Genomic DNA, 15,769 nt, shown 5'->3' on the forward strand with positions numbered 1-15,769 from the left:
ACCAGTGGGTGTGTGACCTGATCGGACTTCTCAAATTTTGAAATTCTCGATAAATCCATTCTTCAATTATTTGATATGAGAAGTTTATCTTTTCCTTTCCACCTTTCTTTTCGAATTTCTCGAATTTCTTCTTTCCTTTCTTCATCTTATGAGGTAGCTGTGTTGGCTGGAGGACTAGTACATGTCGATATGGTTGTCCACTGTTTTGTCATTGTGATTAGCATGGGTACCTACTTGACATCTTCATTTTTATAAAAAAAATAAAAAAAAAATAAAGCAATGAATGGAAGGGTGATAGGAGTACTTACGGGTAGAGAGGAAGTGGAAGTAGGGCTTCCGGAAATCGTCTCGGCTTTTACCAAGACGGGGATGATGGATCCGGTTACTAAGCTGAAGACTTGGTGGTGAAGAACTTGGGGGGGGGGGGAGTGTAGAGTTAGTATCTTGGGATGGGTTTGAAGAAATTTGGATGGAGGGGGAGGTGACATCAGGAGAAGGGGTTGAGTTCTTCCCGACGAGGTTTGAGTTCTTCCACAACGACCTTTTGACATTGATGATAAAACATCGATTTATATACGACCCACTAAAAAAGCAATAAAAAACTTCAAGATAAACACCGGGAAATCATACCTCTCAAAATACTAGCAATCTCTCCCGAATGACTTGTAATACTCAACCATGTATGATCATCACTTCCAAAAACATCATCCAAAACCTTCTTGCTTCTAACATCCTGATCGATAGAAATTTCACCCTCCAATGCCTTCCAAAATGGATCATTCTCTAGGAACCCTTTCTCAATTTTATATGAGGGGAATGATTCATGGATGAAAGTGCGGTTGCTTCTTCGATCACAAGTATGACCTGAAATACCTTCTCGGAGAAGTTCTTTGACCAGTGGTTTGAAGGGACGAGATTTAGGAAGAGGGAGGGTAGAGAATGTAATGTTGGAAGTTTGAAGACAGCGATAGAGTGGAGAGGTATAGTAAGATTGTGGAAGTGGGATGTTTTGGAGTTGAATGCGGGAAAGCCAGTAGTTTGATGCTTTTTGAGCTTGGGTAATCCCGTTAGGATCCAAATGAGCATCTGCCCACTGAAGTGTGTTAGCTTTCCTGATGGATTCAAATGTAGGTCGTGGACTGGTGGTACACACTGTGACCGTGGCATTACCATCCATTTCGGAATAGTAGCACTAAATCATTAGTTTCATCTTGCAGCTACATTTTGTTCTGACAAGAAGTACATACATTCCACTATATTACCATTAGCGATCAATTCATCATATATCTCAGTCATGAAAACTTACAGCAGGAGTTCCATAATAAGTCTCAGCAGCATTATGCTATCTTTCACCATGTCTCCCCATAAACAATACTTTATAATTCATATTCTTCTTTGAGTTCTTATTTAAAGAAGTCACATATTTCTCAAATCTTTCCCATTGACTTGTATTTTTAGAGGCATGGGAATCCGTAGGGTAAGTTCGATTTAGAAGACCAAAATTCCATTGAGTCTGTGAATACGATTAGCCTTGAAAACTTAAAATATGTGTAACAAATGATATATATCCAAGATTCAAAAAAAAAAGATAAGAATTCATACATAATCGAAAGTCGACGGAACAGTCGTCGCTTCATCTTGTAAAAAGAATCCCGGCACAGCAGTATAATTTATCCAGCTCTTACTATGAGATCCGGAATTCGATCGAGCGTCGTAGTAAGGAGCTGGAGTCGCATGAGGAAACTGAGCACCCGGAATCGCCCCCACGACTGAGAGAAAACTGAACCAAATCGTTAGAGAAAACATCACGAAAAATGATATGGTGATTAATCTCAACAATCGACAACTGAGATATTCCTTTGCCAAGAATAGGAATTCATCGTCCTTTTATATACAAATGTGAAATACTAATCTCCATAAACATCTAGGATATATATGAGAAATTGCATCCCAAAGATGGTAAAAGTAAATTATCTCTGCAGGTACCAAAAGTTCGGATGAAGTTGAGGTCCTATGGTTGATGCACGTGGAGGAGAATATACCACTTAGCTTCTTGGGGAAAAGCGGGGTATATTCATGGATATTAGGTCTTGCGGAGATGCTTCTCGGGTGGTGAGTGAAGCCGAAGGTTATACAAATTAACACGTGATTGAGTTGATGCAATGGAAGAGGATGAAGTTATTCTGAAAAGTGTTCCTCTGATATCTTTAATGGTCCTCAAAGTGTTTGTTGGCTGAGTCGAATCTATCACATCAGCGGTAGAGACCAAGAACCAAAGAGGTATCTTTCACGTGACTCTCCGAAATATCTAAGACCTCGCAGGTCCTTGAAGTGTAATTCGGCTCGTACAGTCGATGGAAAGATACAATATCATTATCAACTGCAAGAGCTCAAATGTAGAGTGATAGATGAAACCCGTTCACGAGATTGAAGAAATAAACTCGCCTTATCGGGTAAGAATATCCATCTTTCCTCTGATTCGTCAGATAAAATTAACACTTCACTACAAAATGAGGGGATTTGCAATCAAGCGCAGGTATTTCATACATCTCAACGACATTCATGCCAGCGACTCATTTGATATGAATGCATCTATACAATAAGGTTCCTCGATTATAAACTTTTAAGCTGTTCATAACATACGCAGTATTAGCATCGAATACCTCCCACTCCAAAGCCATGGCAACCTCAGAATCATATCTCGATTCCCTATGGGAAACGATTGAAAAGACCACTCACTACATAAACACAATCCGCATACCCATATTAGGAGAGTGGTCCATCCGATCAATTATCCAAATCGTACTGACATGGTATCTCGTGATCAAGCTATCAACTCGAAGTACCCAGCTTGAGGAATACAGGAAACGGCTTCAAAATGCCGAAGCTCAGATTCAACGAGATGAAGAATCCCGAAAAAAAGTTGCAGAGATAGCTTCGGATTTGAAGGGGATGTTGGAGGTAGAATCGGGAATGCTTGAGAATAATCATGAGCTGGCTTCGATTGTGGAAAAGGTGGATGGGATTTCTTTGGCTACGGCTTCTGCGCAAAATACAGATATCTCAAAATCGATATCTTCTTCGTCTGGTCCAAAAATGACTATAAGTCAAGTGAGTAACATAATTCTTTCCGAACTCACAATAAAACTAACACCACACAGCTTTACGTCTACCCCATCAAATCTCTCCGAGGATGTTCTCTCCCCTCGGCCACCCTAACCCAAGAAGGATTTTCCTACGATCGCAAATTCATGCTCCTTCGAGTCCGCGATCCCAAGTCCAAATGGGGTTCCTATCAAAATATGCACATATCCGAGTTTCCAGAAATGGCTCTATTCCATACATCCATCACAGATTCCACTCTTCACGTAACCTATCATGCCCCTGATTCCTCCTCCCAAGCCCCAACCTCGCCTCATCCCACTTTATCTATCGACCTCTCTCCCTCATCCCTCACCCGCCTCCCAGAAATCTCCATCACCATGCACAAAAGCCCCATGAAAGCCTACGACATGGGATCCATCTACAACAACTGGTTCTCCCAATATTTCAGATACCCCGTACTTCTCGCCTACGCAGGTCCCAACCGACGTCTCGTTCTCGGAAATCTCCCCGGGAAACCCGCAACCTACACCCCCCCGGCCAAAACTCTCCTCCAAAAAATCACCCTCCTCAATTCCCTCCTCCCCACCCCCAAACCACCCTCCATCATCTTCAACGACTGCGCCCCCTACCTCATCATCACCCAATCTTCCTGCGACGACGTCACCAGCCGTATCCCCTCTCCAACTTCCAAAATGGACATTACAAAATTCCGCGCTAACATTATTATCTCTGGTTCTCCCTCTCCATACGATGAAGATTATTGGGGTGGTTTAACCTTCTCCTCCAACTCCGACCCCAACTCCTCTTCCGCATCCCCCAAAGAAATCCTCCTAACCGCCAACTGCGGCCGCTGCGTCTCCCTCAACGTTGACCACGAAACCGGCACCCCCGCTCCCAAAGAAAAAGAAGTCCTGAAACTTCTCATGAAAGATCGACGTGTAGATGAGGGTATGAAATATAGTCCTATATTTGGACGTTATGGTTTCTTAGGAAATGGAGATATGGATGAAGGAAAGGTGTTGAGGGTTGGTGATGCGGTAAGGATTTCGCGGAGAAATAAAGAAAGGACGAGATTTTGTAGGTTTTTTTTTTTCTTTCCTTTCTTTCCTTTTTTTCCTTTTTTCCTAGGTGATGTCATATTATAAACTTCAAACAAACTCAACTAACCACCCCTCAGATTGGCCGGGCCTCTCCACTTAATCCAGTACATCTCAGTCCTTTAAAATCTAGTATACAGTATTTACAAACAGCCACCCCTACATAGCCTATATAATAAGTAGGTAAATCCAGAATCTAGGAAAAACAAAAAAAAACCCCCGACAGCATCAAATCTCTGCGCATTTAGTGTCACCATTCCTATTTTATACATGCAGCATGCTTCTGCGTATCATCCTGAGTAGGAATTTTTCTTTCTTAATTTCTATTTTCTTTTCTGTGACATTGAGAATGTGAGATTGAGGATTGTGATAATATGAGTGATGAGTGATGCGTGGAAATCGACTCGGGAGCGGCGATTTATAGGTTAACGACTTGATTCTGAATTATCAAGATTTCCCTTCTTTGGAATTTAATGTGTCTCTTAGGGTGGAGTCTTGTATATGCTGAGGTTGCAGAGACTGCAGAGACTGCTGAGTTGTGCTGAGCGGTATAGGAAATGGATAGCGATATCTAAGTTGAGAATGGACAGTTGGATGGCGGGAATTGAGATTTCTAACTTGGCGAGGTTGGATGGGAGGAGGTAGAGGGTGGACTTTTGGGGAGAAGTACATTTTGTGGGATGGAGAGATGGAATGAGAAGAGAAAGGGGAAAGGTGGGGAGGGGAAAAGTGTATCGTTACTATTTTATGGAAGTATTACGTGGAATGAAAATGTATAGGTGTTTGGGGAGTTGAGAGAGTATGAGGATGGAGAAGTTAGATGAGTGATTAGAGATACATGTTAATATGAGATGAAAGAATGAAAGAATGAGTAAATGATAGAGAAGAGTAGACAATCCGAAAAGGTGATTTCGATGCTTATATAGTAAAATTTAGAAGGTGGCGTGTAGTGTATGAGTCATAGTCATGTATAAAGGTAATTCAAAATGAGGGGAAAGATCGAAGTTGCGAAACTAGGAAGGGAGCTAAGTTAAGGTTGGAGGTTAGTGTCTTGAGTGGAAGGGTAATGGATTATTGACGTTTTGTTAGTGGTAGTGGTAGTGATGTTGGGACGGGAGTATGAGGGAGGATGGAGGAGGATGGAGTTGAATGGAGGGGGGGTGGGATACTGTGGGTTTGGGTCTTGTTTGTGGAAGGGGACAGAATGGGACAGAATGAAAGAGAAGGCAGAAGCAGAGAAAGAGTCAAATGCGGAAAGAGAAAGAGAGTGCAGTGAGGACAAGTAAGCTGCAAAGAGCTAAGCGAGGCCACTAGTGACTAGATCGAGATTAACCGAGGGGATTGTCTCCCCCTTAATGTCATTATGCGTATGGTGACAAGACACTAGGGAAATACGTTAGATCTAGTATCATACTTTCGAAAACTCTGTAAAGATTCTGCGTCGCTAGGTATCAGTTTGGTTGTATACCTCATGAACGAGAATTTCCAGGAAAGAGTCTAAGAAAAGTGACGAAAATGTTTCGGAATTTTGCAATGTAGGTTGGTTTCGCGGGAATAAGTATACGGTCTCTAGCTCATTGAATTACCGAGAAGTCCCAATATCTTTACTTATGAGGATAGAAAAATTTAGTCTCCGTGGGAAGCTCACATTCATTCATATCTCACAGAGTTTAATCCTATTTTATTACTAGAGAGAAATTCAAATGACATTCCATTAATAAGAGATCCAAATGAGACACCAAAATAGTACAGCTGTCAAGATGATGCGCTAAGATAGTGCGCTGGGTAATGTACTAGATAATATCCTAAATTGATAACCTTTTTACAAGAAAGTACGCTTTGAATAGACTTGAATCATAACACTGTCGTGCCTTCTTAAAAATTCGTAATTGTAAATCATTAGGTATCGCACGCTCTTATGTCCCAAAAAGGAAAAAGAAGCGAGGTACTACATCTTACCGCTTAAAGATTGAAGAATGAAAATGTAAAAATGTACTGAATGACGCATCGAAGTCATGTCAAGGACTTATGGATATCTTGGCTCAGCTGTCAAGGTAAGTTAGCCATTATACCTAAAAGGCCCTCGAAATCAAAATCGATCGTTCCTCCCTTTTTCCTCTTCCTCTCTAGTGCCGAAAATATCGAATGATCTACCGTCTAGTCTCGGTGCCATTAAAGGAAGCGTTATTGGTCAAACTAAAGCTTATTCGTACAAGAAGCTCTGTTATGTCCAATATACGAAACTCTGTTATCATTTGTGGATGTCGGAAGTAGAAAGGAGTCATCGGTGGCAGAGAGGAAGCTAATCGAGCCCATATTCCATCTCATCAACATAGGATGCTACCAATTCAAATTCCTGTAAAGGTAATACGTTAGCTTTAGGTCCCTTTTCCTTTCCTTGTCAATGGAGGAAAGGAAAATTTATCTAATGCTATGAGATTATATGCAGTAGTTGAATCATACCTCTGGGGAAAGTTGATGTTTGGCCATGAACTCTTGTACCATAGTAATGTGACAGAATGTGGCATCATTGTTGCCTTGGAAGATGGTGGTGTTCTTTTTAATAATTGTTAGCTCTTAACTTTTTCATTCTTAAAAATATGGTGAAAGGAAAAAGAAAATCAAGGTGTAATACAATAAACAGGTATGAAACAGGTAATGACCAAGAATGATAATGATAATGAGGAATAGAAGAGTCATATGATAATAACTTTATCAATTATAGTAAGTATTTGACATTAGTTAGATCAAATTCTGATTTAGTTACCCTCCGATCCTCGATGATCGTAAACTAAAAAGGGGAGGTAGTCATGTCAACCTAGTTCTCATTCTACACATATGAGCTGAATTCCCCTGTCTCTATCTCTTTTAAATATCTTAAGTACCAAATTTGTACAGTTGTTTTGTGGCTTCTCTGATAGTAATGATCAAAAACTTTCAGAGAGTGAATGCATTATCCCAAGATTCCTGTAAAGAACTTCTTGAAAGACAGACCATCTCATCGAATTGGCTGCTTTGCGGAAACATGATCTTGTATGAAGCACGAAGCGTTTGAACTCCTCTCCTGAACTAAAGGATCGGAATAGAAAAGAAAAGAAGAATTTGTACTTTCTCTCGGGTTTTGGGGGAGGGGAAGAGGAAAGGAAATAAAGGGGATTTCGAAAACTCTCATTGAATCAGAAGCTCAAGCTCAAGATTGAGGAAGAGATGTTAGAAACAAAACAAGCCAGGGGGTATACCAACTTGCATATATGACAGACAGCAGACAGCAAGAGTAACAAGAAAATAAGAACAACGGGAATTTAGACATACCACACCTCCATTTGAAGAGGATCCGGTGACCTGATTAACGACTACATAGTCATTTTCAATCATGGCAATAGAACTGCTAACTGCAGAGGAAGATGGAGTACCTAAAGCACCAACAGCTTGAGCATTGCCAACAGCTTGAGCATTGCCAACAGCTTGAGCTCTGCCAACAGCTTGAGCCATTCTATTAGCCTCAACAGCTCTGTTGGCGAGCATATGGTAGTAACGGCATCTTTGAGCTCGACCTGCAAGTGGAACATGTTCCTCGGCATTTCGACGAGTGAGACGAGGACGATGGCTCATCGGGGCTGGATGACCAGTTTGGTTGTTGTTGATTGATTGATTCATTTTGTTGGCAGGACAATGTTTTGATTGAAAGATTGATGGTTTGGATTGGAAGAAATGTCCTTTGACGAGAAGTTGGATGATTTCAATAAATCTACTGCTGCTGCGAATAATATGGTTAGCATTCAATCAAGTAAAGGACTCCAAATCCTCAGGATTCTTTAGCAATATCTACCAATGCGAGCAAGATTTATCGTCTCAAATTTATATTCTCGCAAAAAGAATTGATATCTGAAGTCCTTTTGATAAAAGAGAAAAAGGGAGAGGACAGGGAGAGGACAGGTGGAGGTATTAGAGGTATTTATGTTCGTATAGTAAGAGTAAAGCGAGATTGGAACTTCGACCCCAGACTACTATGTCGAGGCGTAAAATCTACCAATCACTGACCTGATAGAGAAAGAAGATTGGAACAGGAGAGATGAAGAGATCTCAAATCTCGTTCAATCAGTCAACCTACGCTTGTCTGGATTTACATGGATGGTCACAAATTTATGTGTTCCGATCGAGAGAGAATAGCAGTCCGTCTCTTCTCAGGTGATGATCATCAGGCCATATGAAGAGCACTACGCCTTTTTATTGGTTCACTTGGAGCCTTTCCTCGATGAATCCGGCTTTGATTTGCATCCAAGATTAACTTAAGTGCTCTACTGTATCTTGGTGATTATAGTTGGAACAATTTCCTTGCTTTTCTTATGATCATCATCAATATCATCCGGAAAATTTCCAGATGCTCCGCGACTTATCTTAGGGTCGGGTTGTTCTGCTAGATTCCGGGATAGCATCGGCACACAAACGCCTAAATGCACAGATTTGTCAAAAAGCAATCACCAAGCGAGAAGTACGGGAGAAGGACATGAGTTGACACTCCCAAAATAGAACACGAATGACAATGCCTTTTGAGGAGATTCGATTCAAAAATCAATACCAAATGTATGAAAAAGTACTTTTCATTTGAAAATTGGTATACAGACAGTTGATGCTTTTCTCTCATCGATACACTCTACAATATTCTTCTCTCATCGACACACTCTACAATGTTCTCAGTAATCAGATCTGCATTAATCACGCCATTACTACTGCAAACGAAACCTAAAAACCTAAGCTTGGCGGCTCATTGTTGGCACAGGCGATCTTGCACTAAAACTAGTTCTGGGTTAGGTGAGATAGAATGAAGCCTTTGAAGTTAGAACCCTTCTTTCAAAAATCACGTTTTGATCTCGTCACCCTACAATCAGATACCCAAATTTACTGAAAACTGATTCGTATCATGAGAGTTTCATATATTTGATATAGAAGATTTCATATAGAAGATTTCTCTCACGTCTGAGTCTGGAGTGCATAGGAGTTCATTCGGCACACTTCGTTTAAAAGCTTGGTATTATTCCCCCGCGGCGATTATCACACTAGTCAGATGTGCCAAATTTAGGCTTTCGGACCCATATACCCAGAAACCAACCTTATCGTAGTCCAGCAAAAGAGTATGCCTCAGATATCAGTACAATATAAGAGTGGTAATGTTCATGATTGTAAATGCAGTATTGTTAAATCGGATTCCACAAAATTCAAGAGATATTTGAAAGTTCTAGTTATCGGATGAGAATTTTGAGAACAATTTGAGGATAAAAAGCTGTAATGATACCAGGTGAAAATTGTGATTAAAGTGAACACAAATACAATCCCTGAGCATTTTGTATCCTTTCCAGTGATGAGAACCAATAACTTGGGTGTAAATTCTCGGTGTCTGTAGTCTTAACTCTGGTCGTCCTAATTACAAAACCCCCTCTTTTGTATTCACAAATACCATACAGAATTTTCCACCGACAACAAAAGATCGTCGGTTATGAATAATTGTTCGTACTGAGATTTACCAGCATACATACTACTCCTCAGAGTGTATTGGATGAGATCAAAAATGATACCTCGGGTCGAAAGAATCACATCGACGTACTGTATAGTTTTAAGTAATGGTTATGATCAAGTGTCAGTACGATTATCTTCGCATACACAGAAATACAGATCAATACCACAATATACACTCTATCCAAGCCATCATCACGTAAAGTTCCACCTGCCATTTTGAGAACCACCACCAGTATGGGAAACGTAATAATGAGTCAGATTAGACGCCAAATCCTGGCAAAATCAAATTCGTTCTAGTGACTAACACACACTTTCTCTCTCCTCCCCCTCTCTCTACTTTTTTCCCACGGCCACACTGCCCATCTTGTACCCCATTCATCATCCACCTCTATCCCTCTCCGGTAACCCCCTTCCTTCCTTCGAACACACCACTTCCAATCTCCTACTCAAATAATCAATCTACACACTCCAATTCCTGACTAATCTCTACTGACTCCAACAAACCCTACATTATCAGTGTCAACATCGCCGAATGATGACCCAAAGCCTGAAAAACTGGATGAACACACTTAACACAATTCAGCGTCTGTAAGCATTTTATAACATATGAACGTGGAAGATAAGTTCGTCCAAATATATGTATAATTCAGCCGACGATTGCTATTGTACCTACCAAGACCCTCAGGGTAACAGACCTGCATCTGCTCACATCATCATCAAGCATTCACTATTAGTCTTTACCAACACTGTATCACCCATCGTATCTTGCATCATATTTTGGACATTTAGCTCATTAAACGATAAATTAACTAACTAATTCCACAGATGAATCTCTGGACTATCTACTAATCTGCTTTTAAAACCGCAAAGTGTGATGTATGGTGTGATCATGTTCATATCCATATTGAGATTCATATGACTGTGCCTTGCGGTGCCATGTTTCTGGTCTATTCTGCAAGATGTCGATTAACCTCATTTCCTCTCAAAGTTGGCGACAACGTCAAGAACGACGAATAAGTCACCGGCCAAGACAAAAAAGAAAAGGCATGGCTCTAAAACCACAAAGCCGATTCAATAAAAGCCGAATCCCCTCCCATTTCATCTCATCCTACCCTACAATCCACGTTCCATCATCCGATTAGTAAGTCTCGAAAATCCCCAAGAACGAAACCGACTCATAACATGAGATGGATCTCTACCCGCACCCCGATCTTCATTCCAGTCCTCACCAGTCTCCTTCAACGTCTCCCTAGCCATTGTCATATAACGCTCCAGATCCTCGCGCTCCTTCCTCGTTTCATCATCCTCGTACTCCTCCCCATCTAAGTAGGAAAATCGGCGCCAAACAATTGCTTCAACTGCAATTTTTAGCTCATCCAAAACAGAAACACATACTCCCATGAATGAACCCGGGAATACAATTTTTCTAAGAGGGGCGTGAAGCATCTCCATCTTGCGCATGGTTGTGTCGTCAGGTTTACATAGTTTTCCTGAGTTTCGGTGGCAGGCAATGTAGGTTACGGTTGCCGCGGTGAAGATGATGTATTGAGGGAACTGGTGGACGATGGGATTAGCTTTCAAGTCTCGCAAATACAAAGAAAGAGCTAAAGAATGAAGAAGAAATCGGAAGGAAACATACCCAAGCACTTCTAAAAGCGACCGATTCGACAAAATCCGCATATATCGGAAATTCATGTTTCAAAATGGATGCTTCTTCTCCTTTCAAAAATCCCCTACGACGCGGCTCCACGATTTGACAAATATATTTACACGCATTTTCAAGCTTTCCGATCATTCCATCATCTTCCACCATATCGTAATTGGGATCGAGAAGGTATGTGCGAAGAAGAAGAATCTTGGTATGATGATAAGATAACCACAATTCTGATCTTTGTCGATTTTGGACTTCATCTAAGCCTTCAGGAAGGGCCTGAATTAATGAGGCTGCTTTGTGCTTTCCAGGCGGGAAAGGTGTTGGTGAGGTATGATTGGATAAGGTTGAAACGTTCTTCGGGTTCATATCTGTGGAATCCGTAGAATTGGTCGAGGATGTTGCTTGCGATTATTGAGAGTCTGGTATTTGGCTTAGCATTTTTTCTTAAGCCTGCAGTAGAAAGAAATCACTTACTCAAATTGCAGGTTGGATGAAAGGTTTGTGGAGAGATCACCTGGAGAAGCAGGGATGAGGTTTTTGGGTGTAAATTGTCTGTCGTTTATAATCTTTGGCAACTCCTGATCAGATTGTTAGTCAATTCTTTGATCCAAGTATATTCCTTTTGCTGTTATACCCATCCATCTCTAATATCTGCAGTGTGAACAAAGGATAGTTAAATTTCTGACATCTGCCATGATTGTTGAAGTTGATGGATCAATGTCAACTAAGCAGATTATCCGACCCCCCTCATGTATTCGGAGGCAGGTGCTCTTGACTCGAAGAAAGGGGCCAGCATCTTGACAAAGTAATGACACAACAAATATGCCAATAGAGAGTATGCAGAAGTTTACATGTTAACTTAGAAGAAATAAATAGCTTACCTGATCAATGTCATCAATCTTGAGAAGTTGTGGTCTAGCCAAAGCATAACTCAAGAATTTATCCAGATAGAAAGCTGCCCAGAAAACTCGTTTTTGACATTCCACCTCAATCAAATCAACAATACCTCTCTGGCTATAATTTCTGTTTAATCCAAGTGTGAAGATTAAGCTGACAACATTGGAAAAGGTGCTCCAGCACTGGTTGATTCGACCTCTCGCAATCAGATAGAAACATTGGAGAAGTCGTGCTTGAACGCCAGTTAACTGTGGTGGGCCAGTTTCGGATTGCAATTGTTCGTCTGCTACTTGATAATGGAGTATACTATTGAAGATGAAATGTTAGCAGAAGAATAGAAGCAAAGCATGGTTTACTGACCTGATGTCGGACGATTCCGATTTCGCACTGTAAGTTTGAGCCGAAGCAAAAATCATGAAAACGATAGCATTCCTGCTCTTGAGATAATCCATTTGCAAGAGATTGCCACCAGCCTCTACCAACTCTTCTGCCCAGCGTTCAACACTAGGTCGGTGTAGAAAGAGTATACTCGGGGAGAACTTGTCAAAATAAATTTGAACAAGTTTAGCAGCATTATCTGGGCTTGGCAAAGTCAACAATCCAGGTTGACTGATAGGCATTGGTAGATCGCCGTATGCAAGAACAGAAACAGGTGCATTTGAGTCAAACATCTGCTGAGCTCCTTGAGCAAGGTTAGCAACTGGACTATTACTCGCCAACTGTTGAGATTGTGGGATCATCTGCTCAAAGTTTATATTCTCGCCGAACGAACCTAGTACTGGTGACATTTGCGCGTCGTTTTGATTCCTTGGATGTTTAGACTTGTCAAGTTAGATCCACCAACGAAGACTTTGTGTTGAGGGTCGGGTTTGTAATTTGGATTTGGAAGGATTTTAGTTCTACGGCCACGAGCATAATCGTTCTGGTAAGAACAATCCTTCTTATCATAAACGCAATTGGTGCAAGGGAAGTTTCCAGAGCACCTAGCTTTTCCTCTGTGCGATTATTAGTAAGATCATACCAAGTTCTTTAATTATTTCCAAGTGAATATATGTTGAGTTTAGGGGGGTGAATCTCGGAAAAGCTTACTTTCTACATTGGTCGCAGGCTTGAGTGACTTTGCTTCGCTCTTTAGTTCTTTCATACTTTTTTCGTGGGGGTTTGGATGGATTGCCACGCGGGATATTTGGTGTTAGATGAGATAGTGTCCGTCATATTGAAGAAAGTATCCGGATATTGGTAGAAATCCTCAAGTTGCGCGTGGTCGTTGTAATAAATATCTGCAGATTGTATATCAAACTTGTAAAATCGAGGAAAGAAGAGCAAGAGAGTTTGGAAAGAGGAATGGTACTTTGAGAAGATATTTGTGGGTTTTGTAAGATGAGGCCGTAGGATTTGAAAATGAGGAAAACGGCAGAGGTTGTGACGAGCCGTGGAGGATAAACAATGGAAATATCTAGCGAGCTAATCCAAATTCGACAATTCCAGATATCGGAGGTGGAATGACTTTAATATATCTATACAGAGCAAGTTCCAATTCACTGTAAAGAAGAAGATACGGATATATAGAAAGAATAAATACTCAGAGAGATTTCCGGTGGTACCAAGATATTGATTTACTTGATTTGTCGAAAGAAAATTGTCTCGTCGCCTACGTGCCTACGTGCCTGCGTGAAGATTTCAATAAATATTACCATTAAGTATCGCACAAAATTTTGATGCGGCGCCAGCTTTCGAGATCAATAGAAAAAATTAGTCAAAGAGCAATGGTAAGACATCTCACTTCAAAAGATTCGCGACTAGTAGTCTTTTCCAAACATAAGACAAGTATCTTCTGGCATCTTCAAGTATTCGCTCCTCTTACCAACAGCAAGCTTCAAATTCGCTATATCATTCGACTTGACACTTTTCCGATTGCCGAATAAGTCCAACTTTTCCCATTCACTCACCTTGCCGATACTTTGATTGACTGATAAGTGAGGTGAATCAACCACCTCCATAGATTTCTCCTTCACAGACGATTTCGAAGTCTCAAACTCGCTATCTTTCCTAACTATCTCTGTATTCTCGAGATCATCCTTCTTTACCCCAATTGCAAAGCCTTGATCCGTTACAAGTGTTGGAGGTAAGTTCTAGAATATAATAATAATATTAATATTCTAGTAATAGTGGAAGACTTAGTCACTTTAGCTTGAGGGACGAATCGAATATAATATAAGAGTTAAATTGAAGACAAATTATAAGAAAAAGCTTGATTGAGCTGAATTTGCTTGCTTTTTCCTAGGTTTTCTTTAAAGAATATCCTAGGTTTATATAGTTTATAATGAAATTCTAGTAGTTTCTATGCTTATAAATAAGATCGATTTAAATCGAATCTTATAGAATCATTTTATATCATAAAAGAAAATTACAACCAATCAATTTAGTTAATTTATTAATAATCTTTCATATGATTCCATCTCATTCTATTTCATTATAAATCAATTTGATAAGAGATATAACTATATTATAATATAATAATATAATTTTATAATACAAAATCATATCATACTTATATTATTAATATATATATAGCTTGATTAGTAAGATATTAATAAGTGATTTAGTATACTTATTATAGAATCTCACATATTTTCTTAATAGGTATATTAAATTAATCTTATATATATCTTAATTTAGATTAATCTGATTCGTAAATTCGATCAGTTTAGTACAAGCTAGTGCTTTCATAAGCCCATCAGCCTTCTAGTCATTAATAAATATATAAATTAGGTCTAAATCCCCTAATTTAATAATATCTATAATAAAATAGAATCTGATTACTATATGCTTACTTCTTTTGTGGAATATAGGGTTCTTAGTAAGGACTAGTACGGCTTGATTATCTATATATAAAGGGAATTTACTTTGTTTATACAGATTAAGCTCTAATAATAGCTTTTTAATATAAATAGTCTCTTTAGCAGCTAGATTTATAGCAATAAATTCTGATTTGGTTGTAGAAAGAGCTACTACTGGTTGTAGCTTAGATTTCCAACTAATTGGCCCATTTCCTAGCATAAATACGTATCCGCTAGTGGATTTATAGGTATTCACTTCTTCCCCGTAGTCGGTATCGCAGAAGCCTTGAATATAAGGGTTCTTTATTTTATTATAATTAATCCCCTTATTTATAGTACCTTTTAAGTATCGTAATACTCTTTTATTGGCTTGAATATACTCTGCACTAGGATTAAAAGAGAAACTAACTAATCTAGATATTGAAAGGACTATATCTAGTCTGGTTCTAAGAGCTAGATATAATAACGTGGTTTAACACCGAGTGCATCATATCACCGAGTGCACCACGAATTTTACATACAAAATACGTCTGTGCGTAACCTTGCACTTCTTTATTTAATAATATAATTTTTCAAAATTTAAAATTGTAACATTTAATTATATAAATATTATAAAAATTTAATTATTTATTAAAAATTTGAATTAATATAGTAGTTATTAT

General features: G+C 39.5%; 6 protein-coding genes across 6 annotated transcripts; 1 reads left to right on the forward strand and 5 right to left on the reverse strand.

Annotated features, from left to right (window-relative positions):
• Nucleotides 1-146: 146 nt before the first annotated feature.
• Nucleotides 147-1,806, reverse strand: EAF01_006255 (uncharacterized protein; the record flags this gene model as incomplete). The annotated part of the gene is made up of 8 exons (XM_038914509.1): nucleotides 147-200; nucleotides 309-412; nucleotides 631-1,093; nucleotides 1,154-1,192; nucleotides 1,248-1,253; nucleotides 1,307-1,342; nucleotides 1,421-1,513; nucleotides 1,603-1,806. 8 exons carry the CDS (start codon nucleotides 1,804-1,806, stop codon nucleotides 147-149), a joined length of 999 nt encoding a protein of 332 aa, XP_038769464.1.
• A 659-nt stretch (nucleotides 1,807-2,465) lies between these two features.
• Nucleotides 2,466-5,043, forward strand: EAF01_006256 (uncharacterized protein). Its single transcript, XM_038914510.1, has 3 exons — nucleotides 2,466-3,111; nucleotides 3,162-4,182; nucleotides 4,283-5,043. The coding sequence occupies exons 1-3, from the start codon at nucleotides 2,680-2,682 to the stop codon at nucleotides 4,303-4,305; spliced, it is 1,476 nt and encodes a 491-aa protein (XP_038769465.1). The 5' UTR covers nucleotides 2,466-2,679; the 3' UTR covers nucleotides 4,306-5,043.
• Nucleotides 5,044-6,504: 1,461 nt separating this feature from the next.
• EAF01_006257 (uncharacterized protein) lies at nucleotides 6,505-7,859 on the reverse strand (the record flags this gene model as incomplete). Its single annotated transcript, XM_038914511.1, has 3 exons — nucleotides 6,505-6,558; nucleotides 6,666-6,758; nucleotides 7,515-7,859. The coding sequence occupies 3 exons, from the start codon at nucleotides 7,857-7,859 to the stop codon at nucleotides 6,505-6,507; spliced, it is 492 nt and encodes a 163-aa protein (XP_038769466.1).
• A 2,970-nt stretch (nucleotides 7,860-10,829) lies between these two features.
• Nucleotides 10,830-13,055, reverse strand: EAF01_006258 (uncharacterized protein; the record flags this gene model as incomplete). The annotated part of the gene is made up of 5 exons (XM_038914512.1): nucleotides 10,830-11,270; nucleotides 11,356-11,771; nucleotides 11,885-11,948; nucleotides 12,252-12,573; nucleotides 12,628-13,055. The coding sequence occupies 5 exons, from the start codon at nucleotides 13,053-13,055 to the stop codon at nucleotides 10,830-10,832; spliced, it is 1,671 nt and encodes a 556-aa protein (XP_038769467.1).
• Nucleotides 13,056-13,092: 37 nt separating this feature from the next.
• Nucleotides 13,093-13,482, reverse strand: EAF01_006259 (uncharacterized protein; the record flags this gene model as incomplete). Its single annotated transcript, XM_038914513.1, is given in 3 exon segments — nucleotides 13,093-13,262; nucleotides 13,357-13,396; nucleotides 13,414-13,482. The coding sequence occupies 3 exon segments, from the start codon at nucleotides 13,480-13,482 to the stop codon at nucleotides 13,093-13,095; spliced, it is 279 nt and encodes a 92-aa protein (XP_038769468.1).
• A 584-nt stretch (nucleotides 13,483-14,066) lies between these two features.
• Nucleotides 14,067-14,267, reverse strand: EAF01_006260 (uncharacterized protein; the record flags this gene model as incomplete). Its single annotated transcript, XM_038914514.1, has 1 exon — nucleotides 14,067-14,267. The coding sequence occupies one exon, from the start codon at nucleotides 14,265-14,267 to the stop codon at nucleotides 14,067-14,069; it is 201 nt and encodes a 66-aa protein (XP_038769469.1).
• Between the last annotated feature and the right edge of the window lie 1,502 nt (nucleotides 14,268-15,769).

This window comes from Botrytis porri (assembly GCF_014898465.1).
Source record: "Botrytis porri strain MUCL 3234 chromosome Unknown BPOR_008, whole genome shotgun sequence".
Classification (NCBI taxonomy): domain Eukaryota; kingdom Fungi; phylum Ascomycota; class Leotiomycetes; order Helotiales; family Sclerotiniaceae; genus Botrytis; species Botrytis porri.